At 42.9% G+C, this 26783-nt stretch overlaps 1 protein-coding gene across 2 annotated transcripts in view; it reads left to right on the forward strand.

Moving 5' to 3' along the window:
• LOC124043716 (glypican-4-like) overlaps positions 1 to 26783 on the forward strand; it is an 86829-nt gene that overhangs the window by 42162 nt on the left and 17884 nt on the right. The window contains exon 2 of one of the 2 annotated variants that reach the window (XM_046362599.1): positions 16093 to 16251. The exons of the other annotated variant lie outside the window; for it this stretch is intronic. Within the exon in view, the coding sequence (XP_046218555.1) occupies positions 16093 to 16251 (159 nt within the window). The remainder of the gene's footprint in view (positions 1 to 16092; positions 16252 to 26783) is intronic. 2 annotated transcript variants of the gene reach the window in all.

The following is a 26783-nucleotide window of genomic DNA, read 5'->3' on the forward strand; positions in this document are numbered from 1 at the left end:
GGGGCGCCAACCCAGACAGGAAGATCACGTCAGTGACTCAACCCACTCAAGTGACTCACCCCTCCTAGGGATGGTATGAAAGAGCACCAGTAAAGCCAGTGACTCAGCCCCTGTAATAGGGTTAGAGGCAGAGAATCCCAGTGGAAAGAGGGGAACCGGCCAGGCAGAGACGGCAAGGGCAGTTCGTTGCTCCAGAGCTTTTCCGTTCACCTTCTCACTCCTGGGCCAGACTACACTCAATCATATGAGCCACTGAAGAGAAGTTCAGTAAAGACTTAAAGGTTGAGACCGGGTCTGCGTTTCCCACATGGGTAGGCAGACTATTCCATAAAAATGGGGCTCTATAGGAGAAAGCCCTGCCTCCAGCTATTTGCTTAGAAATTCTAAAGACAATTAGGAGGCCTGCGTCTTGTGACTGTAGCGTACGGCAGGACCACATCGGAAAGATAAGGTCCCGTAGGGTCCATACAGTTGACAGTGCCTCAGAGTGAAAACCAAGCCATGAGGTCGAAGATATTTTTCGTAGATCTCCGAGACAGAATTGTGTCGAGGCACAGATCTAGAGAAGTGTACCAAAAAGTGTGTGCAGCTTTGAAGGTCCCCAGGAACACAGTGGCCTCCATCATTCTTCCTAGAGCTAGGCGCCCGGTCAAACTGAGCAATCAGGGGAGAAGGGCCTTTGTCAGGGTAGTGACCAAGAACTAGATGGTCACTCTGAAAGAGGTCCAGAGTTCCTCTGTGGAGAATGGGAGAACCTTCTAGAAGGACAACCATCTCTGCAGCACTTCACCAATCAGGGCTTTATGGAGTGGCCAGACAGAAGCCACTCCTCAGTAAAAGGCACATGACAGCCCGCTTGGAGCTCGCCAAGAGTGCTGAAGGACCCTGACCATGGGAAACAAGATTTTATGGTCTGATGAAACCAAAATTGAACTCTTTGGCCTGAATGCCAAGCGTCATGTCTGGAGGAAACCTGGCACCATCCCTACGGTGAAGCACGGTGGTGGCAGCATCATGCTGTGGGGAAGTTTTTCAGTGGCAGGGACTGGGAGACTAGTCAAGTACAGAGAGATCCTTGAGAATACATAACTGTTCAGGCCCCCCCACCCATTGCCCGGAGGGCTTCTATTGATGTGAGATCTCAAGGAGGCTCAGAAAATGGTCACTCGCTTTCCTCCAGCCATCATCATTGGTAGTTTCATGGTGAAGCACATCTGATCAAATTACATAAAAAAGGGTGACTCAGAGCTAATGAAACATGTTTTTTTAACTGATCAATACCCTAAAAGACTCTGAAAAGCTTCCAATTATCTCCGATCCCGTGCCGTCGCTGGGTCGCAGCTGCTAAAGTTTCAGCAGGCGTATAGCACTTCATATCTGGCCTAAAGACTGCCACTCTGTAGGTGCAACCTTTATCGACAACTTCAATACTTTTTGGAAACAAAAGGTTCTCTACAGGGATGATGGACTCCACCCAAACCATCTAGGAGCCTGGACCCTTTATACATATTTCATGGCTGCGTTAATATATTAACTCAGAGACGGACCAAGCCCCGCTCAGGTAATACCTACAATCCCCTGGAAGCGTTATCATCGTACTGTTGTCTATATTGCCAGGGGTGTTGTCAGTTGTAACCTTTTACCCATTCATTTGAACTCCTCTTAGATCTGCTATTGTTATCTCAAAAGAGGAGCCCACTGTGGTCTGCTCACCTAGTGCTTTTAGTTCAAATGTGAATTCCATAAACTTCAATACCTCCTCAGTTTATAGCATTCCATCATTGTTTGCTCTGAGAGTTCTTCATATTGACATTGGCTGCGGCCTCAGGCCCTATGGCGCTAACCTTGGAAAATAAATGTCAATTTATTCTCCTTCCTCTATTACTAATAAGGATAGACCAAATGGTGCAGTTGTATGTAATCTTATAACCCTACCAACTATATAAACCATCAGACAGGGCCTGCAACCGTCTATAGTACGTAGCTTGTTTGAGTTGGAGGTTCCCATGTGACTTTAAAAATCGCAAAGGCCTTGGGTTGAACAGCTGAACATTAGGAGCTTACTTCCTAAACTAAATTTGCATCAAGATCTGGGCTATGAGGAAGAATCCGGATATTCTGGTATTGACAAACGTAGATCTCTGGGGACATTCTGGACTCTGATATTAGTATTCAGTGTTATGTGTTCAGAGTTGACAGACAGGGTGGTGGAGTGGCCATTTTTATAATAAATTCTCTCTTTACCGAAATCCATTTCCCTTGCCAACCTATTTTTGCCTCTATTTTTAAGTCATTGTCTGGGGGAAAATGTATCCATAACTGTTATAGGGGTCTACCGTCATCCCTTGGCTAACCTTTGTGTACTCGAGGAGTTCTGATTTAGTAAAAGAAGAAATTATACTGGATGACCTAAATTATGATTGGGAAATGCAGAATTCAGACATTCTAAAAAGCATGTATAATGATCTAAACCAAACCCAGCTGGGAACTAAACCTTCACAGCCCAATCCTTCAAAGTCAACTCTGATTTGATCTTATTTTAATGAATACACCAGAGAGATCCATTTCTACTGGTGTCTTCAACCAAGACATTAGTGACCATTGCCCAGTTGTTTGTGTTACACATGTGAGAATACAAAAATCTACATCTAAGCCACATGTCATCACAAAGAGGAACTTCAAAAACTTAAGTGAACAGGCTTTTTTGCATGATATTTTTAGTAACCGTGATTGTATTTCAGCTATCACTGAACCTGATTTTGCTTCAATCCTCTGCAGATGTCTTCAATAGTTTGGTGGATAATCATGCTCCCTTCAACAAATTAAGGGGTAAATGTAGATCGAATGCCTGGTGCACAACATAATTATCAGAAGTCATTTGTAAGATGATGCTTAGGTCAAGGCTTTTAAGCAACTGTGGAATCATTGTAACCCTAAAACAAATCAAAGGCTAAATCTGATTATTATTTAACCGCTCTTTCAGATTGTAATGGGACCCTGGCTAAATTCTGGAAAACTGTCAAATCCCTGAAAGGTTTTACTTCCTCCTCTGTGCCACAATATATGAATTCCGACACTGGCCCATTATGTAAAAAATGCCATCATTGATGCATTTTAATCCCAATTTTATTTCAACGGGCTATCTTTGAAATAACTTCTAAGCCTATTCACAATGATATTGGGCTGGATGCTGACAGGGGAAACTTGCTGAATGATCCGAGAAATGATAGTCAAAGCTTTTCTTTTAGGCTATTTACAAAAAAATACTTCCTGGATGCTTTGATAGAAAAAGACAAGTGTGCAGCTCCCATCATTGTTGGCTTTAATTGAACATTTATCAGGAAATATTCCACAAGTATGGAAATCATCTATTGTGCTGCCAGTCCATAAGGGTGGGGATAGTGGTGATCTTAGTAATTACTGTCCCATTTTCAAGGTTTCCTTGTCTAGCTAAGATTCTTGAATCCTTGGTAAATTAATTAATTTTACTGAAATTAATTTTGAATATAAATATATCAGGGTTTAGTCTTGGGCATAGCAACATTACAGCAACCACTTTAGTTGTTAATGATTATTTTCAATGGTTTAGACACTATTTATTGCCTTACCTCCTTACTTGACTTGCACACTGTATACAGATTTTTCTATTGTGTTATTGCCTGTATGTTTGTTTCCAATGTGTAACTCTGTGCTGTTTTTGTCACATTGCTTTGCTTTATCTTGGCCAGGTCGCAGTTGTAAATGAGAACTTGTTCTCAACTGGCCTACCTAGTTAAATAAAGGTGAAATTAAAAAAAGATAATCCTCATAATATCCTGTATCAAAAGGTTGGCTGGACCTAGCTAATTACCCATAGATCTCTACATTACTCCCTTTTTGTTTACAAGGACCTACTTTATAAACTTCTGTTTTATTTAACTTTGCTACAATCAGGGAATAATGGTAATTTCAAATAATCAACCATTCATTCTATTCTTGGATAATATATATTTTTTTATGTGCACCAAGGCCTTTCTTTGTCATGCCTCATCTAAGCAGGGTCAGGCAGCCAGGGTAAACCAGATTCATCACTTTATTCCCTCTCTGCAGCAAACACTGGGCAAGCCAGAAGCTTCAAATATTGAAACTATTTTAAGGCAGTCTGACAAACCTCAAGTTGATTTCTAAACTGTATCAACGGTTGATAGATGCTTTCCCAATGACACAAAACATGTAAAACAAGAAGTTGAAGACCTGGGAGAAGCTATTGATGATGATGATGATTCATGGATACAGATGTTTGAACGTCCAGTCATGTTCATATCATCTCAGACATAAATTACTGCAGTTTAATACCATCCATATACCAGTGGAACTGAATAACATGCCCTCAGAAATGTAATTCCTCTGCTGGAGGTGTAATTGGAAGATTGGTTATCCTCCCACAATGTCAGTGATGGCATACATGTAAAGTTATGTATCACTAGATTTGATTTATTACCCACATAAGGGTATACTGGGCAACTTTAATAAGATCTGGATGCCTTATGTGGAATACAGTACGACAGATGGAGTCTGTATTAAAAACATGCTCACTTCAGGGGATATAACTATTTAGGAAATCCGTAGCTGCTGTGCTGCTCAGTCCTGGCCCTGGGGGGTCTGCTGTCCTGTGGGTTGTCACTCTGGCCTTGGGCTAACACACCCAAAACAAATTAATGCATGTTTAACTAAGATCCTAAAGCTGAGTGGGGTGTGTTGGGTTGGGGCACTGCAGGGCGGTGGACCCTTAGGGCGAGGACAAAGCGACCCAGCGATATTGTGGTCAAGTAAAGAGTTCTACACTACTATTAATTATATGGAGGATGTGCGGTTTCTGTGTGTTAATGTGGATTGATGAGGAATTGAAAAATGTTATGGTGGAGAGGGATGAGGCAAAAGGAATCGCAAATAAATCTACCTGCACAATTGATTGGCAAGTGTATTGTAAATGGAAAAATAATGTTTATTAAATTGAACAAATAGAAGAAACTACACTATAAAACAAAGATAAATGACAAATGATAGTAAAAAAGCATTGGAGCACTATAAATTACATTTTGGGCAAAAAAGCAAATGCTGCTCCATTATTCATTGAATCAGATGGCTCATTCAACTACTTTAATAATTGTTTAATTGGCAAGTTTAGCAAACTTAAGTATGACATGCCAGCAAAAAACACTGACGCTACACATCCAAGTATATCTGACCAAATTATGAAAGCGAAGCATTGTAATTTTGAATTCTGTAAAGTGAGTGCGGAAGAGGTGAAACAATTGTCTATCAGCAATGACAATACACCAAGTCTGACAACTTGGATGGGAAATGACTGAGGATAATAGCGGACGATATTGCCACTCCTATTTGCCATATTTTCAATTTAAGCTTACTAGGAAGTGTGTGCCCCAGGCTCGGAGGGAAGCCAAAGTAATTCCACTACCTAAGAAGAGTAAAGCCCACTTTATTGGCTTGTTTGACCAGTGTGGTATCTCGGGAGGTCTACCCCATGCCCATTCTCCTCGGTAGATATTGCACTCTCTTCCATGCACTGTAGAGTACAGGGGTTCGGCACCCTGGTGCTGATGGCCCCAAGTAGATCCCCAATTATGAGGACCTGGGGAGGCGTGTGCGTGAGGTAGGAAGAAGAGGATGGGCCCTATGACATTGTCGAGCGGGTAGGCGACGTCAATTTTGAGGTCCGCCAACCAGAGTGGAGAAAACCCTCCAGCTTTACCATGTGAACCTACTGAAGAAGTGGAACACACGAGAGGCGCTGTGGACCCGGACACAGCAGTTTTCATGGGGTAAGACCTCAGCCCGACCCAACGACAAGCACTCCGAGAGTTGGGCCAGTGGAATACGGTTGTGTTTTCCGAGGTGCCGTGGCACACGGTTCTCGTGGAACATCATATCCACATACGTCCGGGTGAAAAAAAAAAGTGCCAAAACAGCCATACCTGATACCAGAAGCCTGGAGAACAGCGGTCCAGCGGGAAGTGACGACAATGCTAGATATGGGGGTTCTGGAGGAGTCCCGCCGTGAGTGGTCTAGCCCTATAGTGCTGGTACCAAAACTGGACAGAACCGTCTGCTTCTGCAATGAATTCCGGGGCCGGAAAGAGGTCAGTAAATTCGGCTCATGCCCCGGGTGGACGAACTGGTCGACCACTTGGGGAAGGCAAGATACATCAGCACCCAGGACCTGACGAAGGGGTACTGGCAGATGCCGCTTCTCCACATATGTACTTGTAGGTCGATTTATTAAACTTTACAGTTGGCACTTCATTCGGGCAGGTAGCATTCTCCTGGCCTCCGCCAAACCCAGATTCATCCGTCAAACTGCCAGATAGTTACGCATGAAGCATCACTTCAAAGAACACTTTGTGGTTGAGCCGTTGTTGCTCCTAGACGTTTCCACTTCACAGTAACATACATACATTTGAAGGACTGGCTCATTGGAAAGGTGGCTTCCTATGACGGTGCCACGTTGAATGTCACTGAGCTCTTCATTAAGCCCATTTGACTGTCAGTGTTTGTCTATGGAGATTGCACGGATGTGTGCTCGATTTTATACACCTGTCAGCAACAGTTGTGGCCGGAATAGCCAAATCCACAAATTTGAAGGGTCCACATACTTTTGTGTATATGTGTTTAATTTTTTTTTAAACAAAAAAAACTTTTGATCCCAAAATATGCTGGGGTTCAGGCGTGCAGGCAATTTTCTTTGGCTGGGCGGTCTGGCTAAAATTTGATATGTAGGTTGTCTTAACAAAGATTATTTTGTTGGTCTATTGGTTAAAGGTGCAACACAACATTGATTATTGAATTACCTTTTTAGTTCGGTCTTATTAATCACTTAAACATAATAACCTCTTACCTAGCTTTATGACTGTGGGCATTTTTTGCTTGCTTTCTGATGTTCTAAATAGATGGCTGGAAGGGCTTTCGTTCAAATTAGATGATGTAGAAACGTAGGAAATTAGCTTTAAATGCCCCCCAAAATGATTGGGGAGGTCCCCCAAACAGCCCGACAGGTTATGAACCCCCCACTTCTAAATCAAAAGTTGTACCCCTTATTATGAACATTTTCCACAGGGAGAAAGCCTGTTAGATCCTGTACTGAGGGCACGCAAGCAGGCGCCTTGGTGGAGTAAAGTCTGAATCTCTGTTTCACTTAAAGCAGGTGTGTGTGCGCACTCCCACTGCTTACTTTGGGTCGCTCTCTAATCATGCTGGTACAAGGAGCTATGTGTTGAGCAGTGATGTGTTTAGGTAGTGGTTGCTAACTCTTCTCTCTCGCTGTGTGTGTGGGTGGGTCGATTTGGACTTAAACCGGACACCTCACTCAAGGGATCAAGAGATCACTCTCTGGTCGTGTTTTGGGACTGATCTTGTGGTAGAAGCCTTCATATAGATGGGCTGTCCCCGACTAACAAAAATCTTGTTAGACATTTTTTTAAGTATTTTCTACCTGCCTAGTGGTTTCCAGTGTTGCCAATTTAGTGACTTTGTCGCTATATTTAGCGAGTATACAGACCCCTGTAGCGAGACATTTTCAAAATACTTTTTCTTGTGTTTTTGGAGACTTTTTTTTTAGAGACTCCGTGAACTCTTCTTAAAACTTCTTGACGCTACACATCCCTGTCACGCAATCATTTTCATCAGCAACCGCTGAATAGCATAGTGCAACAGTCAAATAATATTACTAAAAAATATTCATATTCATGAAATCACAAGGACAATATTGCTAAACCCAGTTTAGCCTTTTGTTAATCCACCTGTCATCTCAGATTTTGAAATAATGCTTTACAGCAAAAGCAATCCAAGCGTTTGTAAGTTTATCGATAGCCTAGCATAGCATTATGTACACTTAGCATCAGGAAGCTTGGTCACAAAACTCAGAAAAGCCAACAAATTAACCGTTTACCTTTGATCTTCGGATGTTTTCACTCACGAGACTCCCGGTTACACAACAAATGTTCCTTTTGTTCCATAAAGATTATTTTTATAGCCAAAATACCTCCGTTTGTTTGTCACGTTATGTTCAGAAATCCACAGGAAAGAGCGGTCACGACAACGCAGACTGAAATTCCAAATAGTCTTCATAATGTCCACAGAAACATGTCAAATGTTTTTTTATAATCATTCCTCAGGTAGTTTTTAAAATATATATTTGATAATATACCAACCGAGTGTGTAGGTTTTCCAATTACAGAAGGAGGAACAATGGCGGCTTTACTCTGTAGCGCAAAAACTCACTCTGAGAGCCCCCACCTATCCACTTACGCAAACACTAATTTTTCAAAATAAAAGCCTGAAACTATGTCTAAAGACCGTTGACACCTTAGTGAAGCCAGGGAAAAGGAATCTGGTTGATATCCCTTTAAATTGAGGATAGGCATGCATAGGAACAGAAGGGTTTCAAAATAAGAGGCACTTCCTGATTGGATTTTCCTCAGGGTTTCACCTGCAATATCAGTTCTGTTATACTCACAGACAATATTTTGTTAGTTTTGGAAACTTTAGTGTTTTCTATCCTAATCTGTCAATTATATGCATATTCTAGAATCTGGTCCTGAGAAATAGGCCGTTTTAATTTGGGAACGTTGTTTTTCCAAAGATAAAAATAGTGCCCCCTAGCTTCAAGAGGTTAATGAGCAGCGGGTGCTGCTGTGGGCCCCACCCCCATCCCAAAGCACTCACAGGTGGCCCAGTCCTCGCGCTGCAGTCAGAGCAGGAGATGTTCACCCCTCCGCATCTAGACTGCAAATTAATCGCGCATGCGGGAAGCCGCCGCTGGCTGATTGGCGGGATGTAAATGTAAAAGTAAACAAAACAAAAAATTATAAACTAAGTAGCTCCGCCAGAGTGTCTCTTTTGGGTCACTTTTGCCGGTCCCAAGCCCGGGTAAAGGAGGAGGGTTGGAAATCTGCCTGACAGTTATGGTTTTCATATGCACTTTTTTGTGAAAGTTTTTCATTTAATTTATAACGTCTTCATATCTCAAATTCATTTTCATGTGGTTCATCAAAATCCTATTTAATGAAAATTATAAATTAGTGTTTAAATACAAGTAAAATCAAGCTCATGCTGTTCTCTAGGTAACAAAATGTTGACCCTGATTACATGCAAATATGCGCTACATATGGAGCCCAAATAGAGCTTGTTTCCCAATATAAGTACCTGGGTGTCTGGATTGATGACAAGTTGTCCTTTGTAATGCATATAGAAAATCTGACTAAGAAGCTAAAATCCAAGAGTTTTTTATTTATTTTTTAGATTGAAATAAATCATGCCTTCGTATTGAAAATAGGAGAAAGACTGTTCAAACATCGCTTCTCCCTTGTAATGGATTTTGGTGATATTGTTTACATGCATGTAGCAACCTCGGTTTTAAAACCATTGGATGCAGTCTACCATTCTGCAATACGTTTTATCACAGGACAATTTTAGGACTCATTGTAGTCTGTATAAAAAAAGTGGGATGGACCTCTTTGTCAAGCATATTTATTAGTCTAGGCATCTTCAATGGATTAGTTCACTGAGATGATGGGCACAAATATATTTATCTATACAGTACCAGTCAAAAGTTTGGACACCTACTCATTCCAGGGTTTTTCTATATTTTTTAAATGTTCTACATTGTTGAATAATCGTGAAGACATCAAAACTATAACACATGGAATCAAGTAGTAATCAAATCGTTAAACAAATCAAAATATATTTCATATTTGAGATTCTTCAAAGTGGCCAACCTTTGCCTTGATGACAGCTTTGCACACTCTTGGTGCAGCACTCCACCAATCAAGCTTTATGTTAGTGGCCAGACGGAAGCCACCTCTCTAAAAGTTGCATGACAGCCCCCTTGGAGTTTGCAAAAAAGTTACCTAAGGGACTCTCAGACAATGAGAAACAAGATTCTCTGGTCTGATGAAACCAAGATTGAATGCTTTGGCCTGAATGCTAAGCGTCATGTCTGGAGGATACCTGGCACCATCCCTATGGTGAACCATGGTGGTGGCAGCATCATGCTGTGGGGATGTTTTTCAGCGGCAGAGACTGGGAGACTAGGCAGGATCGTGGGAAAGATGAATGGAGCAAAGTACAGAGATCCTTGATGAAAACTTGCTCAGGAACTTAGACTGGAGCGAAGGGTCACCTTCCAACAGGACAATGACAATAAGCACACAGCCAAGACAACTCGGGAGTGGCTTTGGGACAAGTCTCAATGTCCTTGAGTGTCATAACCAAAGCCTGGACTTGAACCGACGCTCCCCATCCAACCTGACCGAGCTTGAGAGGATCTGCAGAGAAGAATTGGAGAAACTCAGAATCACTGCATCACAGTGCTAGCTCTGTCGCAGCCAGCCATGAAAGGGAGACATATGGGGCGGCACACAATTGGCCCAGCGTTTTCAGGGTTAGGTAAGGTTTCGGCCGTCAGGGATGTCCTTGTCCCATTGCACACTAGCGACTCCTGTGGCTGGCCAGGCGCCATGCATGCTGACACGGTCGCCAGGTGTACGATGTTTCCTCCGACACATTGGTGCGGCTGGCTTGCGGGTTAAGTGGGTATTGTCAAGAAGCAGTGCAGCTTGGTTGGGTTGTGTTTTGGATGACTTATTTTTCCACCATAATTTGAAAATAAATTCATTAAACATCCTACAATGTGTTTTTCAGGAATTATTTTTCTCATTTTGTCTGTCATAGTTGAAGTGTACCTATGATGAAAATTACAGGCCTCTCATCTTTTTAAGTGGGAGAACTTGCACAATTGGTGGCTGACTAAATACTTTTTTTGCCCCACTGTATGCATTTGTCTGCTGTATTTTCTTTGGGGAGTTTGTCTTACACAGTCTAGTGCATTTTAAAGTTGAACACCCACTACAGATGCATGTGCTTGTTTACTACAGATACACGCTTTTCTGTAGCTCAGTTGGTAGAGCATGGCGCTTTTAATCCCCGGGCATCTTTACTTAATTCTCTCTAAATGGCATATATTATTATTATATTATTTTAGTCTCTCCTTTAGTCTCCCTTGATCTATACACTAAGTCTTGGAGTTCTTGTTTCTGGACCACACAAGCTTCTAAATTGCATTCTGCTAAGGCACATTGGTGAGCAGGGTGGGATCTTTTTGATATGGGGCCTGTGTGCACAAATGCTTTTGGAGAAAAGGGGGAATACTGAAGCATGTGTTGATGACAGTTCTAGTCTCCATCAGAGGCACAGGTTTTTGGCAGAGATGGTAAAGCTCTCATTTCTAGACTGCAACATTGTAAGATTATTCCCTCTATCTCTTGATATCCAGTGAGCGTCAAAAGTATTGGGACAGAGACCTTTTGGTTTTGGCTCTGTACCACAGCACTTTGGATTTGAAATGGTACAATGAGGTTAAAGTGCATCCTGTCAGTTTTAATTTAAAGGTATTTTCATCCATATCTATTTTTTTTTTTTCCAACACTTTTTGTACAAAGTCTCCCCAAAAGTATTGGGACAAATTCACTTATGTGTATTAAAGTAGTCTTTTTAATTTATTATTTGGTCCCATATTCCTAGCACACAATAACATCAAGCTTTTGGATGTAAGTTGTTGGATGCATTTTCTGTTTGTCTCAGATTATTTTGTACCCAATAGAAAAGAATGGTAACAATTTTATTGTGCAATTTTGTTGTCACTTTTATTGTAAATAAGAATATCATATTTTTGTAAACACATTAATGTGGATGCTACCATGATTGCGTATATTCCTGAATGAATCGTGAATAATTATGAGAGAGGAAGTTAGACACACAACATTACAGCGATCGGGGGTTAGCATTATGGGGGTGGTTATGCTTTCTCACTAATTTTTATTCTGTAATCTCTGTAATCATGGTAGTATCCACATTAATGTAGAAGTGTTTAGATACATATTTAGATGGGTGGAGTTTTTGTTATCACGTTGCAAGCAAAGCATTTTAGCGTCTGCTGTTTTGGACAGTGGAGAGAGAGAAAATTGTACACATTTTGCCATAGGGTGGTGAGCATGTTGTCAGTTTTTTAAATATAATACCAGAGTGAGCGTGACTAACAATCAATGCCCCCCACCCCCCGGTCTGTAATTCGACCATGACTACTACAAGTTCAGATAGGCAAGCAGCCAGCTAACTTAATAATAAATAAATAAAATGGCTGACATGGGCTAATTGCGTGATTGACATAACAAAATAACAACTGCTGATGCACAAACAAATTTCCAAATTGCACCTTGTGTATTGTACTACTCTAACTATTAACAATAAGTTGAGACAGCCCAGACGGGAAGGGCCAGAGTCGCTGACTGAGCGAGCGGAGCACTGTTGGGGGAAACCCAAACATGCCATTGGGAGCCTGGGCGGAGTGAAGAACCCCTGTGTTGTTCCCAAATTCCAACAGCCACCTTTAAAAAGAAAAAGGAAACGTTATTACAGCTGCAACTTTGCATTCAGCCTCTTCGCTTCTCCTATCCACCGTGCTGCAGCACCACTCCAACCCCTGTGATAATTTGAGGTTGAGTCCACTTTGACCACTCTTTGTCAAACTTGTCAATTGTTCCGTACAGCAGAGCAGAGGGCTTAGTTTGATTTCGAATGATTCCGTGGGTTAGAAGAGAAGAGAGACTGACGTCTCCAGATGGGATGTCAGCGCTAAGAAATTGCTAAAATTGTCAGGTTAAGCTCGTTTCTGCTGCACATCCAGAAATTGTGTGTAGGTGCTGACTAACGGCAAATAAACTATTTTTATAGTCGCACACTCCATATATAAACTCCCAGTCATTTATTGGGCAAAACACCAATGTTTCGGCATCACTGTGCCTTCTCCAGGGTGGAAGTTTATAGGTGAGGTTAGTTTAATATCCGCACTCAAACTTCTCTCCCCTGCTCAAGCCTGTCTTTATTAGTCCACCCCACTGTGTGTGTGTGTGTGTGTGTGTGTGTGTGTGTGTGTGTGTGTGTGTGTGTGTGTGTGTGTGTGTGTGTGTGTGTGTGTGTGTGTGTGTGTGTGTGTGTGTGTGTGTGTACTACTCCCAAATGAGCAACAGCTGCAGAAGCCCGCCATATAACGTTTGGACGGATGGTTGCTATCAGACGTCACGTTGAGAATAAATAACTCGCATTAAATTAAACTTTTTCTTTTTTTTGGATAGATGGTTTTCCAGGGTAAACATATTGAGTTACACTTCTGTACCTACGGACAAAAGGAACACCTATGTGAGAATGCTGTTCATTGACTACAGCTTAGCGTTCAACACCATAGTGCCCACGAAGCTCATCACTAAGCTAAGCACCCTGGGACTAAACCCTCTACAACTGGATCCTGGACTTCCTGACGAGCTGCCCCCAGGTGGTAAGAGTAGGTAACAACACGTCTGCCACGCTGATCCTTAACACCAGGGCCCCTCAGGGGTGTGTACTTAGTCCCCTCCTGTATCCCTGTTCACCTACAACTGCATGGTTAAACACCATCATTAAGTTTGCTGATGACACAACAGTGGTAGGCCTGATCACCGACAATGATGAGACAGCCTATAGGGAGGAGGTCAGAGAACTGGTAGTGTGGTGCCAGGACAACAACCTCTCCCTCAATGTGAGCAAGACAAAGGAGCTGATCATGGACTACAGGAAAAGGCGGGCCAAACAGGACCCAATTAACATCGGCAGGGCTGTAGTGGAGCGGGTCGAGAGTTTTAAGTTCCTTTGTCCACATCACCAATGAACTATCATGGTCCAAATATACCAAGACAGTCGTGAAGAGGGCATGACAAAACCTAATCCCCCTCAGAAGACTGAAAAGATTTGGCATGGGTCCCCAGATCCTCATAAAGTTATACAGCTGCACCATCGAGAGCATCCTGACCGGTTGCATCACCGCCTGGTATGGCAACTGCTCGGCATCTGACCGTAAGGCGCTACAGAGGGTAGTGCGAACGGCCCAGTACATAACCAAGCTCCCTGCCATCCAGGACCTATACAGTAGGTGGTGTCAGAGGAAAGCCCATAAAAGTGTCTGACTCCAGTCACCCAAGTTATAGACAGTTTTCTCTGCTACCACATGGCAAGTGGTACCGGAGTGCAAAGTCTAGGACCAAAAGGCTCCTCAACAGCTTCTAACCCCAAGCCATAAGACTTGTGAACAATTTAATATAATCGCCACTGGACAATTTACATGGAATCCCCCCTCTCTTTTGTACTGCTACTCGTTGTTTATTATCTAAGCATAGTCACTTCACCCCCACCAACATGTACAAATTACTTCAATTAACCTCTACCCCCACACACTGACTTGGTACCGGTGCCCCTGTATATAGCCTCGTTATTCTTATTGTGTTACTTTTTATAATTACTTTTTATTTGAGTCTACTTGGTAAATATTTTCTTAACTCTTCTTGAACTGCGCTGTTGGTTAAGGGCTTGTAAGTAAACATTTCACTGTGAAGTCTACACTTGTTGTATTTGGCGCATGTGACAAATAAAGTTTGATTTGTGTGAAGCAGGGAGGCCTGGGACACCATATGTTAAATTCTATTACTGGGTTGCCCATTTAAGGGAAGTTAGAGAATGCGTTGCTTACTGTGGAGTTAAAATAGAAAAAGACATTATTTCTTGAGCATTATTCTATATTTTCTGCTGATTCACAAGGCACCTTATTCACTTAAAGATGCGGTAAGTCATGTCATAATTTAGCAGATTCTTTACATACCAACAACAGCTGCAAATTCCAATAAAACTACATCACATTTTAAAGTTCACTTTCTTTGATTTGTCTAGTGCTGAGTGACTAAGTGCTTGAGGTATTAAAAAAGGATTAAATGTTTTACATGAAATGCATTATGTGGGAGGTTCCTAGCCATGGACCCAAAATATTGATGATTTATTCTCCGAGCCACTTGAAGCACCTTGCCATAAGGCAAAAGTTATACCTATCATGCTGGAAAAGGCATTGTTCCTTACCAAACTGTTCCTGGGTGTTTGGGAGAAGTTGCTCTTGGAGGATGTGTTGGTACCATTCTTTATTCATGGCTGTGTTCTTAGGGAAAATTGAGTGAGCCACCCCCTTGGCTGAGAAGCAACCCCACACACGAATGGTCTCGGGATGCTTTACTGTTGGCATGACAATGGACTGATGGTAGCGCTCACCTTGTCTTCTCCGGACAAGCTTTTTTCCAGATGCCCCAAACATTCGGAAAGGGGATTCATCAGAGAAAATGACTTTATCCCAGTCCTCAGCAGTCCAATCCCTGTACCTTTTGCAGAATATCAGTCTGTCCCTGATGTTTTTCCTGAAGAGAAGTGGCTTTTTTGCAGCCCTTCTTGACACCGGGGCATCCTCAAAGTCTTCGCCTCACTGTGCGTGCAGATGCACTCACACCTGCCTGTTGCCATTCCTGAGCAAGTTCTGTACTGGTGGTGCCCCGATCCCGCAGCTAAGTCAACTTTAGGAGACGGTCTTGGAGCTTGCTGGACTTTCTTGTGCGCCATGAACCCTTCTTCACAACAATTGAACCGCTCTCCTTGAAGTTCTTGATGATCCGATAAATGGTTGATTTAGGTGCAATCTTACTGGCAGCAATATCCTTGCCTGTGAAGCCCCTTTTGTGCAAAGGAATGATGACCGCACGTGTTACATTGCAGGTAACCATGTTTGACTGAGGAAGAACAATGATTCCATGCACCACCCTCCTTTTGAAGCTTCCAGTCTGTTATTCAAACTCAATCAGCATGACAGAGGGATCTCCAGCCTTGTCCTCATCAACTCTCGCATTTGTGTTAACGAGAGAATCACTGACATGTCAGTTGGTCCTTTTGTGGCAGGGCTGAAATGCAGTGGAAATGTTTTGGGGGGATTAAGTTCAATTGCATGGCAAAGAAGGACTTTGCATTTAATTGCAATTCCATCTGATCACTCTTCATAACATTCTGGAGCATATGCAAATTGCCATCATACAAACTGACACAGCAGACTTTGAAAATTAATATTTGTGTCATTCTCAACTTTTGTCCACAACTGTGTAGTGTGTAACAGGATTTTCTCTCCCCTGTCTGTGCCTGTAGGAGCCCCCCTAAAGGTGTGTCCTCAGGGCTACTCATGCTGTACCCTGGAGATGGAGGAAAAGCTGAGCCAGCAGAGCCACTCAGACCTGAAGGCCCCCATCTCCCAGCTCAACTCCCACCTACAGAGCACCTTCAAACAGAGGCACAGCCAATTTGATCGTAAGGGAGAGATCGAGACACATGCCCACACACACACCTACCTTCCTACTGTATCAGTCCATTTATGTCCCACCTGCCTGTGCACTGGCTGCATGCAGCTAAGACACCAAGTCTACCTGTCTGTTGGCAATTCCACCTTTGTGTGTGTAAATATCCTCATCGGGTTTCCACTGCCTGCCCTATTGTGGGTGACATGGGAACATGTGACAATGCTGAGTCACTGACGAATGGAAACGGGACAATTTTGTATTTATGGATACAAGGTAGCAGCTAATCTTCCTGGGTTCCAGCAAAGTTAAGGTAGTTATACAATTTTAAAAACATTACAGTACATTCACAGATTTCACAACAGTGTGCCCTCAGGCCCCTACTCAGTCTCTTCCACATATCTACAGTACAGAATCCATGTGTACTTTTGTGTGTAAGACTCCCGAGTGGCACAGCGATCTAAGACACTCAGTGCTAGAGGTGTCATTACAGGCCCTGGTTTGATTCCAGACTGTATCACAAGGGGTTAGGGTTTGGCCGGGGTAGGCCGTCGTTGTAAATAAAAATGTGTTCTAGTTAAATGAAGGTTAAATGAGAAAAAAACATATATATATATATATATATATATATATATAAATATATATATATTAAATATATATATATATTAAATAAATATATATATATATATATATTAATAAATAAACTCATGTGACTAACAGAAATTGAATGTGTCCCTGAACAAGGGGGTTAAAAATAAAAAATAACAGTCAGTATCTGGTGTGATCACCAGCTGCATTAAGTACTGCAGTGCATCTCCTCCTCATGGACTGCACCAGATTTGCCTGTTTTTTTAAATTGAGATGTTACCCCACTCTTCCACCAAGGCACCTGCAAGTTCCCTAACATTTCTGGGGGAATGGCCCTAGCCATCACCCTCCGATCCAGCAGGTCCCAGACGTGCTCAATGGGATTGAGATCTGGGCTCTTCGCTGGCCATGGCAGAACACTTTACATTCCTGTCTTGCAGGAAATCATGCACAGAATGAGCAGTATGGCTGGTGCTATTTTCATGCTGGAGTGTCATGTCAGGATGAGTCTGCAGGAAGGGTACCACATGAGGGAGGATGATGTCTTCCCTGTAACGCACAGCGTTGAGATTGCCTGCAATGACAACACGCTCAGTCCCTCCACCTCCAAATCGATTCCGCTCCAGAGTACAGGCCTCGGTGTAAAGCTCATTCCTTCGACGATAAACGCGAATCCGACCATCACCCCTGGTGAGACAAAACCGCAACTCGTCAATGAAGAGCAGTGTTTGCCTGTCCTGTTTGGCCCAGTGATGGTGGGTTTGTGCCCATAGGCAACGTTGTTGCCGGTGATGTCTGGTGAGGACCTGCCTTACAACAGGCCTACAAGCCCTCAGTCCAGCCTTTCTCAGCCTATTGCGGACAGTCTGCACTGATGGAGGGGTTGTGCGTTCCTGGTGTAACTCGGGAAGTTGTTGTTGCCACCCTGTACTTGTCCCTCAGGTGTGATGTTCGGGTGTACTGATCCTGTACAGGTGTTGTTACACGTGGCCTTCCACTGTGAGGGACGATCAGCTGTCTGTCCTGTCTCCCTGTAGTGCTGCCTTAGGCGACTGACAGTACAGACATTGCAATTTATTGCCTTGGCCACATCTGCAGTCTTCATGCCTCCTTGCAGCATGCCCAAGGCACGTTCACACAGATGAGCAGGGACCCTGGGCATATTTCTTTTGGTGTTTTTCAGTCAGTAGAAAGGCCTCTTAGGACACTAAGTTTTCATAATTGTGGCCTTATTTGCCTACTGTCTGTACTCTTTTAGTGTCTTAAAGAACTTTCTACAGGTGTATGTTCATTAATTGTTTATGGTTCATTGAACAAGCATGGGAAACAATGTTTAACCTCTCTGGGATATGTGGGACGCGTCCCACCTGGCCAAAAGCCAGAGAAAATGCAGAGCGCCAAATTCAACTAAATTACTATAAAAATCAAACTTTCATTAAATCACACATGCAAGATAGCAAATTAAAGCTACACTTGTTGTGAATCCATTAAACATGTCAGATTTCAAAAAGGCTTTTCGGTGAAAGCAAACGATGCTATTATTTGAGGATAGCACCTCCGTAATTAAAAAGAGAAACCATATTTCAACCCTGCAGGCGCGACACAAAACGCAGAAATAAAAATATTATTCATGCCTTACCTTTGACGAGCTTCTTTTGTTGGCACTCCAATATGTCCCATAAACATCACATATGGTTCGATTAATTCCGTCGATATGTATCCAAAATGGCCATTTATTTGGCACGTTTTATCCAAAAAGGCACCGGTTCCAACTTGCTCAATGTCACTACAAAATATCTCAAAAGTTACCTGTAATCTTTGCCAAAATATTTCAAACTACTTTTGTAATACAACTTTAGGTATTTTTTTACGTAAATAATCGATCAAATTTAAGATGGGATGATCTGTGTTCAATACAGGAAGAAAACAAACTGAAGCTAGCTTTCTGGTTACGCGCCTCTATCTAACAGTACACTTCAAGTGACCCTCGTTCAAGATGGCTGTACTTCAATACACAAAGGAATAACCTCAACCAATTTCTAAAGACTGTTGACATCCAGTGGAAGCGATAGGAACTGCAAGAAGGTCCCTTAGAAATCTGGATTCCCAATGAAAACCCATTGAAAAGAGTAACCTAATAAAATCTGAATGGTTAGTCCTCTGGGTTTCACCTGATAAATAAGTTATGTTATACTCACAGACATGCTACAGTGTTTTCTATCCACATCTACTAATACTATGCATATCTTATCTTCTGGGGATGAGTAGCAGGCAGTTGAATTTGGGCATGCATTTCATCCGGACATGAAAATACTGCCCCGTCACCAAGAACTTAAACCCTTTACAAGGAAGATCTTTTAAGTTACTTGAATTTTTACGAATTATCTTTCAAAGACAGGGTCCCGAAAAAGGGACGTTTCTTTTTTTGCTGAGTTTATGTATGTGTATTTGTATGCATTCATGTTTAGATAGGTATATCTATCACAGAAATATACATTTATATACATACATATATATACAGTGCCTTAGACCGCTGTGTCCGTGTGTTAACTCTTTAACTGTACTAGAATGCTTAAAAGGCTGCAAAACTGTTAAATATCGGTTATCGGTTGGTTTTTGGCAAGGAAAATATTGGATATCGGAATTGGCCAAAAATGTCATATCAGTAGTTCACACCCTCTTAGGCTTTAGCCCCACCCATCTTGTTTCGCTCTCGGAGTGCAGACTTGATGCTCTGGCCAATGATTTGTTTACCTCTTGATAACATGAAAACAGCCTAACCAGCTCTGCTGTGGCAACAATTACATTACGCTGTTTTGCAGACGTTTACTGACACCAGACATATTCAACCGGTGTTGAACACACATTAGGTTGGTGCCATGAACTGAAAAAGGCTGGTGCCATGAACTGAAAAAGGCTGGTGCCATGAACTGAAAAAGGCTGGTGCCATGAACTGAAAAAGGCTGGTGCCATGAACTGAAAAAGGCTGGTGCCATGAACTGAAAAAGGCTGGTGCCATGAACTGAAAAAGGCTGGTGCCATGAACTGAAAAAGGCTGGTGCCATGAACTGAAAAAGGCTGGTGCCATGAACTGAAAAAGGCTGGTGCAGAACCCTGCTCCCCCTTTTGTCCTTTGTTATGACTCATTGCCAGCACTCTTTCTCCTCCCTTCATGTGTTGTACTGCTGCCCTTTCGCTCTCGTATGTTCTTTATCTGGGTGTGCAGGTTGGCTTGTCTCTCAGAACGGTTAGATGTGGGATACCTTTACAAAAGCCATGCTGTGCAATCCTCCACCAGAGCCATTAGACCACTCTCTCACTGGATAGTGACCAGCTCCGGTTGCTCTCTCCCATTATTTCCCCAATTCTCACATTGAGACGACCAGAAGCAGCTATTTCCTATGAACAGATCTGCCAAAGGAAAGGTCTGAGGCTCATTGTATTTACAGTGGCTGAAGGTAATGATGATGTAACAGTGGCTAATGGCTCATCTGTTGATGGCCACGTTAAATACACACACAGCCTTACGTGTATGCATAGACACACATACTAACAAAATTGGGATCGTTAATAAAAACATAAAGGGAAAAATAACAATTAAACAAATAGCTGACGCAACAATGCTGTAACCGGAGCTCTCTCTCGCTCTCTCCCTCCCTCCTTGCTCGCTCTCTCACCCCTCCCACTCTCACGCTCCCTCTCTCATTCCCCTCCCTTTCTCTTTCTTGCTCCCTCACCCTAACTCGCTTTCTCGCTCTTCCCTCCCTCCCCACTCCTTCTCTTGATATCTCTTCCCCTCCCTCTCTCCCACGCTCACTCTTTATCCCATGCTCCCTCTCCCCCTCTCTTTTCTCTCCCCATGCAAAGACTAATTGGCACAAATAGGGTGCAATTACTGCCTGGGCTGGGACATGGATTAGTGGGGTGGAAGGGAGGGGAAGGTGTGATGTCCAGTTGTCTTTATAGGATGAAGGGGAGGGAGGCTTGCAAAGGGGATTGGTCAGCTCCTCTGAGGTGATGAATTGGGCCCAACATCAGTGTTTCATACTTCAGGGACAGCAGGGGGAACATATGGAAATAGCAACAAAGCAAGTCACTGAGGAATAAGAAAGCCTAACTTCACAGAGGAAGGACAACATTCTTCCAAGCTCTCTTTGTCTAACAAGATTCTTGCTGTCAGGATCTACAGTCAGATTCTCAAACAAACATAAACACATATAGGCTTAGTGTCTATACTGCCTCATACGTCCTTAGTGTTTCCCTACACACTATGCTCTCTCTCCTGTAACCTTTCACCTACATTTTCCTTAACCAGTGGCTGAGCAGCAGGGATGTTTTTTGATGGAAAAGGGAGTGTGTGTAAGCTGCTCCATGGCCTAGCTGATTGCTGGCTGTTGTCATAAACCGTTTTAAATGACGAAGCAAGACTCCTGTGTAATGCTGCTTTCATACTAGAGGCCTTGACTTCAGCCTGAGAACCACTCCACTCTAATCGATATTTAAAAAGTACCAGAAGTTACAACTAGAAGGGAGTTTTGTGCTACCTTGTGGTACTCTATTCCTCAGTAGCATATACATCTTTGCCAGGGAGAATCTATTGGCTGTGAAGTGGTGGTACTGGTACACCTTGTATATTGCCAAGTTATTGTTACTCATTGTGTCTTTTAATACATTCTAAACTATATTCATTTGGGGACAGGTCCAAACACATGAAACAATCATGGACATTTAGCTAGCTTGCTTGCTGTTGCTTACTAGCTAGCTTGCTACGTTTTCCTGGGATATAAACATTGGGTTGTTATTTTACCTGAAATGCACAAGTTACTTTTTTTCTGTGTCTTTGTAGAATTTGGACCTATTTTGAGTCACACAAAATTGTGTGTTCTCCACTCCAAAAATTAATCCACAGATAAAAGGGTTAGTTAGTTTCTAGTAATCTCTCCTCCAGTCTAATTCTTCTGTGGACTTTAAATGGCAGTTGGCAACCAACTTTGACTGGAGTGTGGACCTCAGTTTCTTTCAATCACCCATGTGGGTATATGCTCCTAAAAACCAATGAGGAGATAGGAGAGGTGGAACTTGCAGCACATCAAAAATGGAACCAAGTTCAATTTTAATGCCTGGCTACGCAGATGCTCGTTGAGACGCGGGAGCAGTTTGGATGAAATTATTGAATAAAATGTATGTGTACATTTATTTTGCAACTCTGGCGGTGTGGTTAGCATGTTAGTCCACACCTGCTGTTTACGAAGCATGTGACTAATAAAATGTAGATTTGACTTGGCTGCATAGAATGGAGGAGGTGTAAGAAGACAACTGATAGGGCCTGTCCTACCCTCTACCAACTCCTCCACCTCCCATCATGTCTTCTTTCACAGACTTTAAACTTGTGGTAGAATAACCTTCTTTTGTTTTAATCTCTGTCAATTGAGCTTGGTGCCCTCTCTCCTGTCTTTGTGTGGGGTGTGTGGCCATGCTGGGAGGTGAGGATACCAGTGTTTCTGGTATCCTTAGCGACACAGCAGGGATTTGGAGTAAAAAAAAAGCTCTGAATTTAAACGGCACCAAGCCACCTCCACCCTGTTTATCTTTTTAGTGGGCCAGAATTTTGGTGGAATTGACAGTGCCGAATCAAATCACATTTTATTTGTAACATGCACCGAATACAATAGGTGTAGACCTGACAGTGAAATGCTTACTTACAAGCCTTTAACCAACAATGCAGTTTAGTGATGCACCGATGACATTTTTGTCCGATACCGATATCTGATATTTTCCTTGCCAAAAAAACGATACCGATATCCGATTTAACATTTTAACGACCTTTTAAGCATTCTAGTACAGTTAAATACTTAGACCACTGCGTCCATGTGTGTGTGTTAAGGCATTGCATCTCAGTGCAAGAGACGTCACTGCAGTCCCTGGTTTGAATCCAGGCTGTATCACATCCGGCCGTGATTTGGAGTCCCATAGGGCGGCGCACAATTGGCCCAGCGTCGTCCGGGTTTGGCTGGCGTAGGCTGTCATTGTAAATAAGATTTTGTTCTTAACTAACTTGCCTAGTTAAATAAAGGTCACACACACACACACACACACAATGACCAAAAAGTTATTTTGTTGTCATTTTACATGTCCCCATTACCGGTATAACATCATCAAAGCATCATTCTCAACCAGGATTGCTACGGAACGCCGTTTGGGTCTTTGCGTGTCAAGAAAGATACATGTCAAATAACACTTTGATGTGTCAAATAAGTTTGTTGACCAATCAGGACCTGAATATGACTGTTCGTCACATAATAATTGAATGATTTCATAATTTTTTTTACATAGTGTAATAACTCACTCGTATTTCATATGTCACAACGATTCATCGATACGTATGCTATGATGCTGGTAAAGTTGCTAACTCATGGAGGCAAACAATGTTCTTCCCTAAAAACATAGCAAAACGACAACCTATTTCAGTAGCTACAGTTCGTTAGCGAACTGTATAGCTAGGTGTCATCATCTAAAATAACCCTAATTTATAAGACAATTCTTATTTGGTGGTCGGACCCATCTGTGAAGCTAGCCACAACAAGGATAAGCCACAATAGTGGACTTTGCAGTTAGCCTTCAAATTAAAAGTATGTCATTGACAGTGACGCAAATGAATACAAATAGTATAATTATGCCGTAATTGAGTAATCATGCTAAAAGGGGTTGGATTGTTGTTATTTAAAATCAACAAAAGACTATAATTTGTTAATTTGACAAGATGTTGAAATCACACTAGATGTATTATACTTCAGCATTGCATTGGTGGCATACTTATTTCACTGTACAGCCTTACATGTACAGTGGATTGTGGATCAGTCTACTCAGTGACATACACACATACGTGTGTGTGTGTGTGTGTGTGTGTGTGTGTGTGTGTGTGTGTGTGTGTGTGTGTGTGTGTGTGTGTGTGTGTGTGTGTGTGTGTGTGTGTGTGTGTGTGTGTGTGTGTGTGTGTGTGTGTGTGTGTGTGTGTGTGTGTACAGTGGGGCAAAAACATATTTAGTCAGCCACCAATTGTGCAAGTTCTCCCACTTAAAAAGATGAGAGGCCTGTAATTTTCATCATAGGTACACTTCAACTATGACAGACAGAATGAAAAAAAAATCCAGAAAATCTCATTATAGGATTTGTTATTAATTTATTTGCAAATTATGGTGGAAAATAAGTATTTTGTCAACTACAAACAAGCAAGATTTCTGGCTCTCACAGACCTGTAACTTTTAAGAGGTTCCCCTGTCCTCCACCCGTTACCTGTATTAATGGCACCTGTTTGAACTTATCAGTATAAAAGACACCTGTCCACAACCTCGAAAAACAGTCACACTCCAAACTCCACTATGGCCAAGACCAAAGAGCTGTCAAAGGACACCAGAAACAAAATTGTAGACCTGTACCAGGCTGGGAAGACTGAATCTGCAATAGGCAAGCAGCTTGGTTTGAAGAAATCAACTGTGGAAGCAATTATTAGGAAATGGAAGACATACAAGTCCACTGATAATCTCCCTTGATCTGGGGTTCCACGCAAGATCTCACCCCGTGGGGTCAAAATGATCACAAGAACGGTGAGCAAAAATCCCAGAACCACACGGGGGGACCTAGTGAATGACCTGCAGAGAGCTGTGACCAAAGTAACAAAGCCTACGATCAGTAACACACTACGCCGCCAGGGACTCAAATCCTGCAGTGCCAGACGTGTCCCCCTGCTTAAGCCAGTACATGTCCAGGCCCATCTGAAGTTTGCTAGAGAGCATTTGGATGATCCAGAAGAAGATTGGGAGAATGTCATATGGTCAGATGAAACCAAAATATAACTTTTTGGTAAAAACTGAACTCATTGTGTTTGGAGGACAAAGAATGCTGAGTTGCATCCAAAGAACACCATACCTACTGTGAAGCATGGTGGTGGAAACATCATGCTTTGGGGCTGTTTTTCTGCAAAGGTACCAGGACGACTGATCCGTGTAAAGGAAAGAATGAATGGGGGCATGTATCATGAGATTTTGAGTGAAAACCTCCTTCATCAGCAAGGGCATTGAAGATGAAACGTGGCTGGGTCTTTCAGCATGACAATGATCCCAAACACACCGCCCAGGCAACGAAGGAGTGGCTTCGTAAGAAGCATTTCAAGGTCCTGGAGTGGCCTAGCCAGTCTCCAGACCTGAACCCAATAGAGAATCTTTGGAGGGAGCTGATAGTCCGTGCATGTGTGCATGTGTGCATGTGTGCGTGTGCGTGTGTGTGTATGTATGTATTAGTTACAAGAAAAGGTAAAAAATAACAAATAATTAAAGACCAGCAGTAAAGTAACAGTTGGGAGGTTATATACAGGGGGTAAATGTACAGAGTCGGTGTGCTGTTTTGGGTCACAGGTTAGTCTAGGTAATTTAGGTAATATGTACATGTGGGTAAAGTTAGTGACTATGTATAGATAATAACCAGAGAGTAGCATCAGCATAAAAGAGGGGGGAGGACAATGCAAACCGTCTGGGTAGCCATTTGATTAGCTTTTCAGGAGCCTTATGGTTTGGGAAGCTGTAGAAGTTAAGAAGCCTTTTGGACCTAGACTTGGCGTGCCGGTACCGCTTGCCGTACCGTAGCAGAGAGAAGTCTATGACTTGGGTGGCTGGAGTCTTTGACAATTTAAGGCCTTCCTCTGACACCACCCTGACATAGAGGTCCTGGATGGCTGGAAGCTTCACCCCAGTGATTTACTGGGCCGTACGCACTACCCTCTGTAGTTCCTTGCAGTCGGAGGCCGAGGTGTTGCCATTCTACCAGGCAGTGATGCAACCAGTCAGGATGGTCTTGATGGTGCAGCTGTAGAACTTTTTGAGGATCCGAGGACCTATGCCAAATCTTCTGAGGGGAAATAGGCTTTGTCGTGCACCCTTCTTGGACCATGATAGTTCATTGGTGATGTGGACACTAAGGAACCTGAAGCTCTCAACCTGCTTCGCTACAGCCCTGTAGATGAGAATGGGACGTGCTCGGCCCTCCTCTTCCTGTTGTCCACAATCATCTCCTTTATCTTGATCATGTTGAGGGAGAGGTTCTTATCCTGGCACCACACTGCCAGGTCTCCTTCCTATGGGCTGTCTCATCGTTGACGGTGATCAGGCCTACCACTGTTGTGTCATCGGAAAACTTATTGATGGTGTTGTAGTCGTGAGTGAACAGGGAGTACAGGAGGGGACTGAGCACGCACCCCTGAGTGGCCCCCGCGTTGAGGATCAGCGTGGCGGATGTGTTGTTACCTACCCTTACCACCTGGGGGCGGCCCGTCAGGAAGTCCAGGATCCAGTGGCAGAGGGAAGGGTTTAGTCCCAGGGTCATTAGCTTCATGATGGGCTTTGAGGGCACTATGGTGTTGAACGCTGTGCTGTAGTCAATGAATAGCATCCTCATATAGGTGTTCCTTTTGTCCAGCTGGGAAAGGGCAGTGTGGAGTGCAATAGAGATTGCATCTGTGGATCTGTTGGGGCGGTATGCAAATTGGAGCGGGTTTAGGGTTTCTGGGATAATGGTGTTGTGAGCCATGACCAGCCTTTCAAAGCACTAAATGGCTACAGACATGAGTGTTCCAGGCAGGTTACCTTAGTGTTCTTGGGCACAGGGAGTACGGTAGTCTGCTTGAAACATGTAGGTATTACAGACTCAGAAGGTTGATCATGTCAGTGAATACACTTGCCAGTTGGTTAGCGCATGCTCTGCGTACACGTCCTGGTAATCTGTCTGGCCCTGCGGCCTTGTGAATGTTGACCTGTTTAAAGGCCTTACTCAAATCGGCTACAGAGAGCGTGATCACACAGTCGTCCAGAACAGCTGATGCTCTCATTCATACTTCAGTGTTGCTTACCTCAAAGCAAGCATAGAAATAATTTAGCTCGTCTGGTAGGCTCTTGTCACGGGGCAGCT

The sequence above is a fragment of the Oncorhynchus gorbuscha genome, linkage group LG09 (assembly GCF_021184085.1).
Source record: "Oncorhynchus gorbuscha isolate QuinsamMale2020 ecotype Even-year linkage group LG09, OgorEven_v1.0, whole genome shotgun sequence".
NCBI classification, from domain to species: domain Eukaryota; kingdom Metazoa; phylum Chordata; class Actinopteri; order Salmoniformes; family Salmonidae; genus Oncorhynchus; species Oncorhynchus gorbuscha.